General features: G+C 42.3%; 1 protein-coding gene across 5 annotated transcripts in view; it reads left to right on the plus strand.

Annotated features, from left to right (window-relative positions):
• The first annotated feature begins 818 nt into the window (after window positions 1-818).
• The window catches only part of znf143b (zinc finger protein 143b), a 126,121-nt gene continuing 110,297 nt past the window's right edge, over window positions 819-16,642 (plus strand). For 2 of the 5 annotated variants that reach the window (XM_068046376.1, XM_068046375.1), the window contains exon 1: window positions 853-903. Coding sequence is in view for 2 of the 5 variants with exons in the window: in XM_068046379.1 (XP_067902480.1) it covers window positions 867-903 (37 nt within the window). In the remaining 3 variants the exon portion in view is untranslated. Of the gene's footprint in view, window positions 904-16,642 lie in introns of all 5 variants that reach the window. The other 3 variants (XM_068046379.1, XM_068046378.1, XM_068046377.1) reach the window with 3 other exon arrangements.

The following is a 16,642-nucleotide window of genomic DNA, read 5'->3' on the forward strand; positions in this document are numbered from 1 at the left end:
AAAATAATCATACAAAATCCTAAAATGTAAATAAAGTAGGATTTAAGCATTGCTCTAATTCGGAATCAAGATAAATAGTTTATATCAGTTCTGCTTGGTGACGAATGAAAGACGCCTTCCTTAGGAGAGTCAATGGGCTGACCAGAAGCCATGATATACCTGGTTGTACACATTCTCCGTGGACAGAAAGGAACGAGATTGATTTTGTTCCATGGGTCATCCCAGTTGTTAGCAGTCAGCTGAGAATTGGTGCAGTACAGCCTGAACCTGAGCAGTCACTAGGGGGCGCGGTGCCCACTCTCCCCCCCCCCCCCCCCCGCGAATGCTGCAACCGCCTGAACGTGACGTCATAAAGAGACATGGCGCTCGCGACCTGTGCGGCCCGTAAAGCCTGCGAAGAACCGCACCGACACCATTGATTTTCTTTCGTCTTAATTTTCCAAAAGAATCATTCCCCTGAGGCTTTAATAAAACGTATGTGAATTATATTCAACCATTCCCAAACCTGTAATTTATTTTTTAAAAATGGCGTCCGAAGGTACCCAGGAACATGAATAATTCCCAATCACCCTCGCTTCCTGCAGCGAACAGCGGGGCGGGGTGGGAGGCAGAAAAAAAAAACTGAAAGGCGCTGGTGCGATTGACGTGGAGCTTTCCCAATCAAAAGCGCGAACGGTTTGACAGCGTGCTGACCTCCGTCCAATAGAAGCGCGGGGCAGGCGGGACTCGCTGCAATGACGGGTACTGTCAATCAGGAGGCCCTAACCAATGGGAGCGGGGCAGGGGGCTGCGCTGGCCAGGGAGGTGATGAGCGATTCAGAGTCTGGGGCCGGCGGCCAGCGGCAGTGAGTTTCCGCTCCTGGTGCATGGTGGGCGAAGGGAGGAATTGTTGGAAAAAAAGAGGTTAGTAATTTTTTTTTACCCAGTATGCCCTATTTCTTTTACCAGATCGGCCAAGGTTTTAAGTTGTGTGCTGGGGGAAGTATCAGTCAGGGAAAGCATCGACTTGTTGGTAGTTTTGTAACCGTTTGGAAGTTAGTTTCTTCTGGTGAATAATTAAGAGTCGCTTCCCTCTCTCTCTTGTTTGGTGCTCGGGTACATTTTCAAATTTGTCATACGTAACCACCAACCGCAGGAGCTGAGCATCAGATCATACCTCCACGGATGTTGTTGCGGGCAACCGATCCTTCTTATTTGTTATATATTTGTACGATCATGCATGTTTTCGTTAGGGAAAGGATTATGTGGCTTTTGTTACCTGATCTTTGCAATGTCGTCAGTAAACAGTTCAACCGTGACATATGGTTTTGTGTGGTTCTGTTACCTTTTGGGTCTAAATGAATTGGGCTCTCCTTTGTTCGGTTAAGAACTGCTAATGTTATACTGAAATAAAACAGGAAATAGTGGTAATGTACGATGTGGTCTATCAAAATCTGAAAAGAGTTGCTTGGGTGAAGGGTTCCGTAACGTTAGTTCCTTTTTCCAAGATGCTGATTGATCTGTGATGTATTTCCACTAGTTTCTGTTTTAATTCTCTTGTATGTATTTTTTTCAGGATTAGTATACTTATAAGTAAACTTTTTAAAAAGTGACAACTGTGTGACTGATGTTACAATAAACTATTAAAAGAGGCTCTGATCGCTAACTCTTAACTTTGCATTGGAATGTATGATTTATTCGTAACGGTATGATCTTCCTTTACCAGAATTGGCCATAATGGGGAATTACTTAAATCTTTGTGTATGATAATTGAATTTTCATTCAGTTGTCATCTGAATCTGTTGTATTATGGATTTGTTTATGGTTACATAATACTGCCTTAACATCACTATATAGCAAATTGATTGTCCAACCTTTTTATTGTGTAGCATCTGTCTTGCAGTCTACATTTACAAATAAAAGAGAAAATTCAAGGATCAATATGTATTAAAGCACTTGACACAAACTAAGTACAGATCAAAATATACCCACCCCGCCAGTCTCTCTCAGTACAAACTAACTGCAGGAGGGTGCAACATGCTGGCTTAAGGGTCTGTAGTTTACAAACCTTACTCTTGGTATCACTAAAATAAAAGTATGGGGGCAGAGTTTTTTTTATCTTCAGGTATCTTACTGTGTTTTCTGTACTGTGCTTTTACATATTCAAACCAAAAGAGGAATTGAGGAGACTTGATAACTCATAATTCTGTGCTATTTTCTAGTATTGAATGGACAAAGTCAGCCTATGTCCTAAGTTCTATGTGTTTGTCATGCAACTAGAAAATGCTGGAAGTACACAGATCAATTACTATATATAAAGAATAAAAAAGGGTTAACATTTTGTGTATAACCTTGGCCTACTATACCATTGCAGCCTGTTGTGATTTTTTTCTTAAGTTACAATTTTCACTTTACTGTGGCAGGATCCACAGATCTGGTGAATTTTGCAACCTTGATCTTTTAATTGGCTTCTCCAACTTTAATGGGTTCCACATGCTCTGCAAGGTGGACCTATATCTGTTATCTGATTTCATTCTTTTATTGACGTAGCAAATCACTTTTGTTTGTGTTTGTGCTTTTATGTTCTATATTTGGTCTTGCATTATACTATTTTCCTTTGGATAGCTGTCACTGTCCAATGGGTACAGTGGCCTTGGCTGAACAAACAACGGAAGCTTATCTTTTCTCTGTTCTGGTAAGTTGTATCGTTTGAACTAGTTGATCTCTAGTTGTACTCCTATGCATAGTTGTGAGGTCTATAAGCCTTGAATCTGCCAAGCTGTGCTTAAGCTCTCTTGATTTTGGTGACAGGTATGGCCCTACAGGGAGAGTGTACTGTGCATAGCAGGAAACAGAAACTACTTGTGCAGATTTGTTGGTAGCTTGGTCTCAGACGTTTAAATATTGAGTCTCCCGTGCAATTCAGACCTTTGGCTCACCAAAGAGAAATAGCTGACATTACTCCTGGATGTCAGGATGGGGTACCTAAGATTGTATTTTTTCTGTTCTTTCATGGGATGTGAGTGTTGCTGGCAAGGCCAGCATTTATTGCCCATCTCTAATTGCCTTGAAAAGATGGTGGTGTGCCACCTTCTTGAACTGCTGCAGTCCATGTGGCGCAGATACCCCCACTGTGCTGTTAGGGAGAGGGAGTTCCAGGATTTTGATCCAACAACAGTGAAGGAATGGCGACATAGTTCCAAGTCAGGATGGTGAGTGACTTGGAGGGGAACTTGCAGCTGGTGGTGTTCCCCTGTGTCTGCTGCCCTTGTTCTACATCTGGCTGGGGACACTCCACTTCTTGAATGGAGGCCCAACCAGTCCCATGCCCCACCACCATCCTCTGCCTGCCTGCACTTGTTCTCCAATGGAACAACATCACCTTTGACTTTGCTCGCTTTCTCCAAATTAGAGGTGTTGCTATAGAAACCTGTATGGGTCCTAGTTAAGCCTGCCTTTTCATGAGATGAGTGGAACATTTTTTGCATTACGGTCTTATTTACGTCCCACTCTTCTTCACCTCTTTTTCTGGTACATTGACTTGGTGCTGTTTCCTGCTCTCACCTTGAACTGGAACATTTAATCAACTTTGCTTCCAATTTCCACCGCCTTCTTGTAGTCCATTTCTGACTCTCTCCTTTTCTGGGCTTCTCTGTCTCCATTCACTGGTTCCCACCCCGCTTCCTGTAAGGACTCTATTCCATTCTCCCAGTTTCTCTGTTTCTGATGCATCTATTGTGATGATGCCACTTTCCATACCTGTGCTTCTGATATCTCTTCCTTTTCCCTCAACAGGATTCTACTCCATCGTAATTGACAGGGCCCTCAACCATGTCCATCCCATTTCCTGAATTTATGCTCTCACACGTTCCCCTCCCTCCTAGAATCTCAATAGGGTTCCCCTTGTATTCACCTTCCACCATACCAGCTTCCACATTCAATAGGTCATTTTCTGCCACCTCCAGCAAGGTGCCACAACCAAACACATCTTCCTCTCCCCTTTCAGCATTCTGAACGGACTGTTCCCTTTGCGACATGCTGGTCCAGTCTTCAATCACCTCCAAAACCTTTTGCCCTTCCCATTGGAACCTTTAAGCTTGGGCTGACAATTAGCAGGTAATATTTGTGCCATGTAAGGGTTAGGCAATGATCTGCTAAAACAAGAAAAAGCCCAGCAATCTCCCCCTGACCTTCAATAGCACCACCATTGCAGAGTCTCCCACCATCAACATCTTGGTGGCCACTTTGACCCTAAGTCATCCCAATACTGGTTATAAGAGCAAGGCAGAAGCTGGGTGCATTGTGATGAGTGGCCAACCCTCCTCACTCAAAAGCCTCACCACCATTTACAAGAATTATATCCTGAGTTTGGCATATTTACCACTTACTTGGATTGGTGACAACAGTGTTCTGGGTTGGCACCTCTGATGCTGCACTGAATGTCCACCATCAGCCACCTCTCATGGTCTGTATTATCCAGAGGATGAACTGTAACAATTTACCAAACTCACTTTGACAGCAATTTCGATCGCTGAGAAGGCCAGGAGTAGCAATGTCACAGGAACATCAACTCCCCAAGTTCTCCTACACTCAGTATTCTGACTCGTACACATATCACTCTTCCTTCATTGTTGCCAGGGCTTGAAAGTTGCAGCTATGAGGAAAGATTAGATTGGCTAGGTATTTAGTATATAGTATATTTAGTATATAGTATATTAGGTATATAGATCAGTGTATTTACACCTAATCTGTACTAATGCTTTGTCTTTCACCACACCATTAACATATTGTTTGCCTTTGCTCCGTGACCTTTTGGTCAGCTATGTGGCCTGGTCCAATCTGCACCTTCTCCTTTGTTATCTCTTGCCCCACCCCCACCTCACTTGATTATAATCTGTGACTTTTCTAATATTTGTCAGTTCCGAAGAAGGGTCACTGACCCGAAACGTTAACTCTGCTTCTCTTTCCACAGATGCTGCCAGACCTGCTGAGTGATTCCAGCATTTCTTGTTTTTGTTTCAGATTTCCAGCATCCGCAGTATTTTGCTTTTATATTAGATTGGCTAGGGTTGTTTTCCTTAGAACAAAGGAGGCTGAGGGGTGACTTTATTGATGTGTACAAAATTATGAGGGGCCGAGATAGGGTAAACAGGAAGGACCTGTTTCCTCTAGTGGAGAGGTCAATTACCGGGGGAAAAGATTTAAGGTAATTGGTAGAAGGATTAGAGGGGACATGACGAAAAGCTTTTTCATCCAGAGAGTGGTGGGTGTCTGGAATTCATTGCCCAGATCGGTGATGGAGGCAGAAACCCTCCACTAATTTAAAAGGTACCTGGACCTGCACCTGAAGTGCTGTAACCTGCAAGGCTACGGACCAGGTGCTGGGAGGTGGAATTAGATTTTTTCCAGCCGGCGCAGACATGATGGGCTGAATGGCCTGCTGTGCTGTAACTTTTCTTTGGTTCTACGGTTTCTGTATGAAAATCTTGGAATTCTCTACCTAAGATCAGCGATCCCATTTTGTTACAAGGACTGCAGATGACTGTTCAAGAAGATAGTTCATCACTGCCTTTTTGGGCCAACTGGGAATGGACAATAATTTGCTGTTGTTTTTGCAGCATACCTCCTAAGAACAAATATAATAGTCAGTAGCTTGATTCGGAGACTATGAAGATGTCATATACCTTGCTAACCAAAAAAAAAAGCTACCTTTGGCTAAAATAGATTGAGGAACAATAAATCTTAATTATTTTCCCCAATTTAATTACTTGCATAGATTTTTGAAAACATTGATACGAGAGGAATAAGCTTTGATGGGGTAAGGGTTACTTTACTAGTTTCAGCTCAGCCGAGAAGGTAGAAGGTAGTGATTTCAAACTCAACTCTGAGATCTGACTGTATAATCTAGGCTGACATTTTAGTGCATTATTGAAGGAGTCTTGTTTGAAGACTCAGCAATGTGAAATTGAACTACACAGATGAAAAGATGTGAGGTTCAATTCCCAGTTTTTGCTGAGTTAATTGATCTCAAACACTGCAGACATTGGAACTGTCTGCAGCACCCCTTGGTTAAGGAGTGGAAAATTAGCTCAAAATTGATATCAAATGACTCCAGCTGAAAAATGAGCATGTGTGAATAATGGGAGATACTGATTCAGGCTCAGATAATCGAAAACGTACCTGTGCCTCTGGAATTGTACCCAAATTAGTCAAGTCTTTCAGGAGCAGAGGGTGGGAAGGAAAGGTTTTGCAAAAGTAGAGGAAAATAGATCTTTAAAAATTGTTGTAACCTGAAAAAGTATTAAATGTGCTTCTAGACAGTTTGGTATTTTGGTACTTCCATGAATACATATTTTTTTCCTCTGGAAATGCACCCAATGAGCTGGATTGTCTGGTGCATTGGATTAGACCCTGATCATTCAACTTGAGGACCTGGCGCAAATCAAGTTCGAAATGGCTAGTTGAAAGTCTGCTTTAGGAACATAGGAGCAGAAGTAGGCTATTCAGCCCATCGAGCCTGCCCCACCATTCAATATGATCATGGCTGATCATCCACTTCAATGCCTTTTTCCCACATTATCCTCATTTCCCCTAATGTCATTTGTATTTAGAAATCTGTCAATCTCTGCTTTAAATATACTCAATGACTGAGCTTCCATCATTAATATATATTGTGAACAGCTGGGGCCCAAGCACGGATCCCTGCAATACCCCATTAGTCTCAGCCTGCCAATGCTGACAATAAAGGAACTGTGTGAAGTGTGCAGTCTCAATTTATTTCCTTTAGGAGATGGGGCTACAGTGCAAAACTGCCTCCTAATTTAATTAAATGTCTTTAAGATTATGAAAGGAGTAAGTCTAGAGAAAATGTTTCCATATGTGGTGAGACCAAAACCAGGGGCCTTAACTATGACAGTCACTTATAAATAGAATCTTTGCTTAAATATGTAATAGAACTTCTAGAATCCAAAAATATGAGTAGTCAGCACAAATTACAAAAGGGAAGGTCATGCTTGACCAACCTTATTGAATTCTTTGAAGAAGTAACAGGGTAGATAAGGGTAATGCGGTAATTTTTAAAAATATTCATGATATGTGGGCTTTGCTGGATAGGCCAGCATTTATTGCCCATCGTTAATTGCCCTTGAGAAGGTGGTGGTGAGCTGCCTTCTTGAACTGTTGCAGTCCTTGGGGTGTAGGTACACCAACAGTGCTGTTAGGAAGGGAGTTCCAGGATTTTGACCCAGTGACAGTGAAGGAATAGCAATATAGTTCCAAGTCAGGATGGTGTGTGGCTTGGAGGGGAACTTGCAGGTGGTGGTGTTCCTATGCATCTGCTGCCCTTGCCCTTCTAGGTGGTAGAGGTCGCGGGTTTGGAAGGTACTGTCGAAGGAGCCTTGGTGAGTTGCTGCAGTACATCTTGTAGATGGTACACACTGCTGCTACTGTTGGTGGTGAAGGGAGTGAATGTTGAATGTGGTGGATGGGGTGCCAATCAAGCGGCTGCTTTGTCCCGGATGGTTTCGAGCTTCTTGCGTGTTGTTGGAGCTGCACCCATCCAGGCAAGTGGAGAGTATTCCTTCACACTCCTGACTTGTGCCTTGTAGATGATGGACAGACATTGGGGAGACAGGAGGTGAGTTACACACCGCAGAATTCCCAGCCTCTGACCTGCTCTTGTAGCCACAGTATTTATGTGGCTGGTCCAGTTCAGTTTCTGGTCAATGGTAACACCCTGGTTGTTGATAGTGGAAGATTCAGCAATGGTAATGCCATTGAATATCAAGGGGTTATGGTTAGATTCTCTCTCTTGTTTGAGATGGTCATTGCCTGGCACTTGTGTGGCACAAGTGTTACTTGCCAGTTATTAGCCCAAGCCTGGATGTTCTCCAGGTCTTGCTGCATCTGGACATGGGCTGCTTCATTATCTGAGGAGTCACGAATGGTGCTGAACATTCCCACACATCAACGAACATCCCCACTTCTGACCTTACGATGGAGGGAAGGTCACTGATGAAGCAGCTGAAGATGGTTGGGCCTCGGACACTACGCTGAGGAATTCCTGCAGTGATGTTCCGGGACTGGGATGATTGACCTCCAACGACCACAACCATCTTCCTTTATTTATATATTTGGAGATAGAGCACTGAAACAGGCCCTTCGGCCCACCGACTCTGTGCCGCCTAACCAGTGGAACCATTTATACTAACCCTACAGTAATCCCATATTCCCTACCACCTACCTACACTAGGGGCAATGTACAGCGGCCAATTTACCTATCACCTGCAAGTCTTTGGCTGTGGGAGGAAACCGGAGCACCTGGCGGAAACCCACGCCGTCACAGGGAGAACTTGCAAACTCCGCACAGGCAGTACCCAGAATCAAACCCAGGTCCCTGGAGCTGTGAGGCTGCGGTGCTAACCACTGCGCCACTGTGCCGCCCAACCAGTGGAACGTTTTTCCCCTGATTCCAATTGACTCCAGTTTTGCTAGGGCTCCATGATGTTGTGCTTGGTCAAATGCTGCCTTGATGTCAAGGGCAGTCACTCTCACCTCACCTCTGGAGTTCAGCTCTTTTGTTTGCACCAAGGCTGTAATGAGTTCAGGAGCTGAGTGGCCCTGGCAGAACCCAAACTGAGTATCACTGAGCAGGTTATTGCTGAGCAAGTGCTGCTTGATAGCACTGTTGACGACCCCTTCCATCACTTTGCATGATCGAGAGCAGACTGATAGGGCAGTAATTGGCCAGGCTGGATTTGTATTGCTTTTTGTGTACCTGGGCAATTTTCTACATTGCCGGGTAGATGCCAGTTTTGTAGATGTACTGGAAGAGCTTGGCTAGGGGTGCGGCCTGTTCTGGAGCACAGGTCTTCAGTACTTTTGCTGGAATGTTGTCAGGGCCCATAGCCTTTACAGTATCCCTTGCCTTTAGCAGTTTCTTCATATTACTTGGAGTGAATTGGATTGGCTGAAGACTGGCATCTGTGATGCTGGGGACTTCAGGAGGAGCCCGCTATGGATCATCCACTTTGAACTTCTGGCTGAAGGTGGATGCAAATGCTTCAGGCTTGTCAAGTAAATGTAATACATTTAGATTTTTAAAAGGCCTTTGATAAGGCCATAATAAAATCAAACCAAACATTGCGGTTCATTTCTAGAGGGTTAGAATTGAAAAGCAGCAAGGTTATGTAAAACTTGTATCGAACCTTGGTTAGACCAAACTTCGAATACTGTGCACTGCTCCAATCTCCATATTATAAAAAGGATATAGAGGGTTTGGCGAAGGTGCAAAAAAAGATTCACAAGGATGGTACCAGAACTGAAATGATATACTTATTAGGAAAGGCTGAACAGGATGGGGCTCTGTTCTCCAGAAAATTGAAGGCTGAGGGGGAGTCTGATAGAGGTTTTAAGATAACAACAGGGTTTAATAGCTTAGGTGTAGAGAAAATGTTTCCACTTGTGGGGGAGAAAACTAAAGGTCATAAATATATGACAATCACTAATAAATCCGATAGGGAATTCCGGAGAAACAACTTTTCCCCAAGAGTGTTAAGAACATGAAATGCACTACTACAAGGAATATTTGAGGCAAATAGCACATAAGGGGGAAAGAAAGAAAAGGATATGTTGATAGATGAATGAGGATGGGAGAAGGCTCATGTGTAGCAGAAATGTCAGCATACACCATTTGAAGCAAATGGCCTGCTGTACAGGACTGTCCATGCCTGGTTTCACTCCTATCTATCCTAATGTCAGTGATCTCAAGTACTGGTTTTACCACCCTATCTGACGAAGTCAGCTCTGGAATGGGGTTCACTCAATTATGTTTACATCATGACTCCTGTTAATCTCGCATTGCTGTTGGTATGGGGGAGACTTAATCTGACAACATACACCAAGATAGCAATAGAAGACGCAGATGTAGGCGTTGGCATAAACAACCCTCATCAGGGTTAGTGATTTTGGAGCGACAAGCTATGATGATGATGACCTCTGAAGTACTTCAAGAATCCATTCCTGACCTCTAATCTTCCTCATCTACATCCTGCAGTTTGGTGACATCATCTGTAGGCATGGGGTCAGCATCCATATGTATGCTTTTGACCACCTATGGGAGTATACACTGAATGGAAAGATACTGATTGTGGTAGATGAACAGAGAAACCTCAAGGTTCAGATACATAGTTCACTGAAAGTGCAAATACAAGTAGATAAAATCATTAAAAAGCCAGTAGAAATTTGGATTTTATAAATAGGGTCATTGAGTACAAGAGAAAATAAATAGTACATAAGAAATAGGAGCAGGAGTAGGGCATTCGGTCCCTCAAGCCTTCCCCGCCATTCAATAAGATCATGGCTGATCTGCCCCAGACCTCAACTCCTCTTTCGTGCCAGCTCCCCATAGCCCTCAACTCCCCGATATTTCAAAAATCTATCTACCTCCTCTTTAAATACTTTCAGTGATCTAGCCTCCACAACTCTCTGGGGTAGAGAATTCCAGACATTCACTACCCTCAGAGAAGAAATTCCTTCGCATCTCAGTTTGAAATTAGTGTCCCTTTATTCTGTAACTATGTCCCCTAGTTCGAGATTCCCCCAGTAGTGGAAACATCTTCTCAACATCTACCCTGTCAAGCCCCCTCAGAATCTTGTACGTTTCAATAAGATCACCCCTCATTCTTCTAAACTCTGATGAATAAAGGCCTAATCTGTTTATCCGTTCTTGATAAGTGAACCCCTTCATCCCAGGAATCAGCCTAGTGAATATTTTTTGAACTGCCTCCAATGCCAGTGTATCCTTTCTTAAATACAGGGACCAAAAGTGTACACAGTACTCCCGGTGCAGCCTTACCAACGCCCTGTACAGTTGTAACTAGACTTCCCTATTTTTAAACTCCAACCCCAAGCAATAAAGGCCAAAATTCCATTTGCCTTCTTAAATACTTGCTGCACTTGCATGCTAACTTTTTGTGTTTCATGAACAAGAACACCCAGATCCCTCTGTACTGCACTTTTTTGGAGTCCCTCTCCATTTAAATAATAGTCTGCCTTTTGATTCTTCCTACCAAAGTGCATGACCTCACACTTTCCTACATTAATCTCCATCTGCCAAATTTTTGCCCACTCACTCAACCTATCTATATACCCTTGCAGATTCCTTATGTCCTCATCACAACATGCCCTCCCACCTATTTTTGTATCATCAGCAAATTTGGATATATTACACTCTGCCGCCTCCTCCAAGTCATTAATATAGATAGTAAATAATTGAGGCCCTGGAACTGATCCTTGTGGCACTCTACTAGTTACGTCTTTCCAACCTGAAAAAGACCCATTAATCCCGACTCTCTGTCTTCTGTGAGTTAACCAATCCTCAATCCATGCTAATACATTACCCCCAATACCGTGAGCTCCTATCTTGTGCAATAATCTTTCATATGGTACCTTATCGAATGCCTTCTGGAGATCTAAATACACTAGATCTACTGGTTTCCCTTTATCAGCTCTGCTTGTTATATCCTCAAAGAACGCTAGCATATTTGCCAAACATGATTTCCCTTTCACAAAACCTTGTTGACTCTGTTTGATTGCTTTTAAGCTTTTCTAAATGTCCTGCTATTTCTTCCGTAATAATGGACTCTAGCATTTTCCCAACGACCAATGTTAGGCTGACTGGCTTATAGTTTCCTGCTTTTTGTTTCCCTCCCTTATGAAACAGGGGTGTCACATTAGTGGTTTTCCAATCCGCTGGGACCCTCCCGAAATCCAGTGGATTCTGGAATATTTCGACCACTATCTCTGCAGCCACTTCCTTTAAAACCCTTGGATGTAGGCCATCAGGTCCTGGCGACTTGTCTGCCTTTAGTCCCATTAGTCGGTCAAATACTTTGTCCCTCGTGATAGAGACTGTTACAAGATCTTTCCTCCCATTAACTCCTTGCTTATCTGATATCTGTGGGATGTTTATAGTGTCCTCCACTGTGACGACCGATGCAAAATATTGGTTTAAATTATCTGCCATTTCCCTGTTCCCCGTTATCAATTCTCCAGTCGCATCCTCCAAGGGTCCCACGCTCACTTTAGCTACTCTCTTTTTATATATCTGTAGAAGCTCTTGCTGTTTGATTATGAAAGTAAATTGGCCAGAAATATAAAAACAATTTTCTCCCTCTTTATTAGCTTTTTAGTCATCTGCTGCTGGTTCCTAAAAAAAAATCCCCAATCCTCTGGCTTACCACTAGTTTTCGCCGCTTTGTATGCCTTAGTTTTTGATTGGATACTCTCTTTGACTGCCTTTGTTAACCATAGGTGGTTCATCCATCTCATGGAGTCCTTCTTTATGACTGGGATAAATTTTTGCGGATGAGGACACTGGTTTGAAACCCGAGTTGCTCACACTCAAACTGAATTTGAAATTCTCTCGTGTTGCGATCGCTACCCCTGAGAGGATCCTTGACTATGATATCTGTTATTAATCCTATGTAATCCTACCATTACATATTACTATATCTAAAATAGCCTGTTCTCTGGTAGGTTCTGCAGTGTATTGCTCTAAGTAACAATCCATGATGCACTCTACAAATTCATCTTCCATGTTACCTCTGCCAATCTGATTTGTCCAGTCAGTATGCAGATTAAAATTACCCCTGACAATTGTAGCGTCCATCTTACACGCCTCTGTTATTTCCCGATTTATATTTTGTCCTACAATGAGGCAACTCTTCAGGGGCCTATAGACGACTCCTACCTGTGACTTCTTCCCCTTGCTGTTCCTTATTTCCACCCAAACTGGGTCCACATCACGATCTATTGCACCTATATCACTACTCACCACCGCACTGATAACTTCCTTTATTAACAAAGCTACCCCACCTCCTTTTCCTTTTTGCCTGTTTTTCTGGAACGTTGAATATCCTTGAATATTGAGTTCCCAGTCTTGGTCACCCTGCAACCACGTCTCTGTAATAGCTATCAAGTCATACTCATTAATTGCTATTTGTGCCGTCAACTCATCTATCTTGTTACAAATGCTGTGTGCCTTCAGAGAAAGAGGCTTAAGCTTTGACTTTTTGTCATTATTACTCATTCTGGTTCTAATTTCTGCTGCACTCTTCTGCTTATATTTTCTGCCCCTTCCTGTCTCACTTTGATTACTGTTCACCTCTTCACTACCCTGCACCTCTGCTCTCTCGTTGCTTTTTGATTTTTTAAAGTTCCCTTCAACTAAACCCTCCCCCGCCCCCCCCCCCCCCCACTAATTAGTTTAAAGTCCTATCTACAACCCTAGTTATACGATTCGTCGGGACACTGGTCCCAGCATGGTTCAAATGGAGCCCGTCCCAATGAAACAGCTGTCTCCTCCCCCAGTACTGGTGCCAGTGCCCCATGATTCGGAACCCATTTCTCCCACACCAATCTTTGAGCCACGCGTTTACCTCTCTAATCTTATTTACACTACGCCAATTTGCACGTGGCTCAGGTAGTAATCCGGAAATTATGATCTTTGTGGTTCTGCTTTTTAATTTATTGAGTGAGAAATTTATTAAAAAACATTAAGCTACAGTTGAATTACCATGTACAGACTTTGGTACCCCAGTATATAAAGGAAATCGAAGCTTTGAAGAACATACAGCATAGATTCACCAGAATGATGCTAGGGATAAGAAATTATAGTTATGAAGGGAGATTTCCATTGGAGCAGAAAAAACTGAGATTGAAGAAAGGGTTATTAAAACTTTGAAGAGTTTTGATAGTGAATAGGGAAAGACTTTTATTGGCTCTCCAGCAACTGGAAATGATCAATCTAACAGTCACTATGAGAATGAGGAAGGGAGTTAGGAGAAAATTATTGACACAGAAAGTTCTTAGAATGCTTTGAAGCAGACATTAATATAGAGTAGATAAACATGTGAAGTAAATGAAGATATAGGGTTAAGGGGAGACAGTAGGGCAGTGGAGTTAGTAGTGGATGACTTTAGCAAAGGGTTGGCAGGCATGAAAGATTGGATGGTCTCCTTATATGCTGTATACATTGATGCTTCTACTGTTCTTCTTTCCACTTTTAAGATTTGTTCTTGAGATGTGGATGACATTGGAAAGGCAGTTTCATTACCCATGCTTAGTTGCCCTGGAAAGGTGATGGTGGGCTTTCTCCTTGAACCACCACAGTCCTTGTGATGATGACACTCCCACAATTGTGTTAAGTATGGAAGGAGTGGCATTATTCATCTAGTCAGAATGATGTGAAACTTGGAGGTGACAGGTTCCCATGGCATTTCTTTTATGACCTTCTCTGAGGTATTAGTCGCAGGGGAGGATAATGCTGTAAACCTAAAATTGGTAACTTCCTGAAGTGCATCCTACGCCTAGTATATAATGCAGCCACAGTGCAACTTGTAAATGGTGGGGAAGCTTGAGAGGTCAGGAGGTGGTCCAGTTGCCAGCGACTATCCACCCTCTGCTCTGCTCTTGTGCCCAGTGTTGATATGGCTCATCCAGTTAAGCTTCTGGTCAAAGTTGACCGCACCCCGCCCACCCACCCCACTCCCTCCAAGGTATCAATGTGGTGTCATTGAAGATCACGGAGAGCTGGTTCAATTTTCTGTTGCTTAAGATGGTCATTACCTGACATTTAGGTGGGGAATTACCTGGCTCACACTTCACCGTGATGTCAGGTCTGAAATTGGGATCTTATATATGGGGAATCATTTTTGCAGACTGTTGTTTTATTGGATGGACTTGTGGTTCCTTTTAGAAACTGAAGTACTTCTTAAAATTGTTTTTGGAATGCTGTGGGGTGTGAAATTAATAAGAATGTCTGTGGAGTTATAAAAGCAATAATCATATTTTCAATGTAGTTTAATTTAAAATGCTCCAAGCTGAATAAAAACAGCGCAGGTGTTTCTAGAACAGGAACCAATTACAGTTTGTGACTCAGGTGCAGCCATATACACAAACAGAAGAGCTTTTAAAAGACCAGCTGGATTATTGTTTTCTCAGGTTGCAGTCAGAGCAGTTCCCAACTGCAGTAGATTTGACAGTGTTCTTTGGGATGTAACAACGCTTAACCTGCTGAAGTAAGAGGCACAGTATTTAGTTGGTATGCTAAATGCCATGTCAAGCATTTTTAAGAGTCAAAAGCAAATAATGAAAACAGGGTAATTATGATTCTTTTCTGGCTTGTTGCTGATAGTGGAATGAACCCACAATTAGAAGAGGCATTAGGTTTACCATAGAGGGATACATTTTCAGCTTACAGTGTGTTTTGAAGAAACACCTTTCTGTTAAGGTTTTGTTGAATTGTCTGTAAATTAATAGCACTCTCGCTGATGATAAGCATACACGTAAGAAAACCCTAAGAAGTTGTTTCGGAATATATATTTTGTGAGTTTTCATATAAATTCAGTCGTCTTCTGTTTTGTGCACTTTCAACGAGTTAAATGTAATTACGCAATTTTGCAGTTACATGATTATAGCTTTGAGAAGTTGAGTACAAACTTAGCAGTGATAATTGGAATGTATTAAAAGGTCAATTTTGAGCTTAATTTGTGAGGTAATCTTGCCACTTGGTAGGTAATTAGTGCGATCGCACTTAGGATGCTATGTACAGTTTTGGTTGCCACAGGACACAAAAGATTTGCAGCTGTTGATAGGGTTCAGTAGTGAGCAGCCAAACCGATGCAGTGATAGGATTATGAGGAACAATTATGTAAATTAACCATGTTCTTACAGTAAAAGATAAAGTCGAGGAGGGATATGATTGCTCTTTTTGAGGATTCTAAAGGAACAAGATAATGTAGACCATTACAAGCTGTTTCACCTTGTCCAAGTACAACCAGAGGACGTGGCTTGCACTTGAAGGGAGGTAAATTCAAAACAAACCTGCGGAAACTTTATTTCAGTGAGCTAGTAGTAAACCTGTGGAATATGTTCCCTGGGGAGACAGTGGAAGCAGATAGTATTGATTCCTTCAGATGCAAATTTGGTAGCTTTTTTAAAAAGAACTTTGTTGTACTGTATATGAGTAATTTGAGACATGCCATTTCTTAAGTGTCTCATGATTGGGAGAAGTGACTTTGGATCCATGGTTTCCAAAACGTTCCACCAATGGGAGTTTTCCTCACTTCATGTCTGGGCCTGTTGCTATGAATGCTGGACTTTGTAACATGCTTATGTTTTAAAAACTGTGATTTTTTAATAAGTTTAAGATGGAGTCAGAGATGTCAGTTGACCTCGCATCCACTCTACTTAGATCTTAGTTATCAGGACAACAGCGTGGCAGGAAGGTTTGAGGATGAATCCGATTTAACTCCTGGTATTGATTTGGTGAGGAATATTTACTTAGTGCCTAAATTCAGTGAGGAAGGAGTTGAAATGTATTTTGGGTCCTTTGAAAAAAATTGCTGCAAGGTTACAATGGCTGAAAGAAAGTTGGATGATTTTATGGCAAAGTGTTTGTGGGAAAATCATTAGAGGTATATTCAACACTTTCGGAGGAACAGTCAAGTGATCATGAAGTGATTAAAACTGCAGGTCTCAATGCTTAGGAGTTGATACCAGAGACTTGTAGGCAAAAATTCAGGAATTAAAAAAAAACAGAGCCAGACATTAATGGAATTTGATAGAGAGAAGGAAATGATATTAGATCATTGGTATTGGT

The sequence above is a fragment of the Heterodontus francisci genome, chromosome 14 (assembly GCF_036365525.1).
Source record: "Heterodontus francisci isolate sHetFra1 chromosome 14, sHetFra1.hap1, whole genome shotgun sequence".
In the NCBI taxonomy this organism is placed as follows: Eukaryota; Metazoa; Chordata; class Chondrichthyes; order Heterodontiformes; family Heterodontidae; genus Heterodontus; species Heterodontus francisci.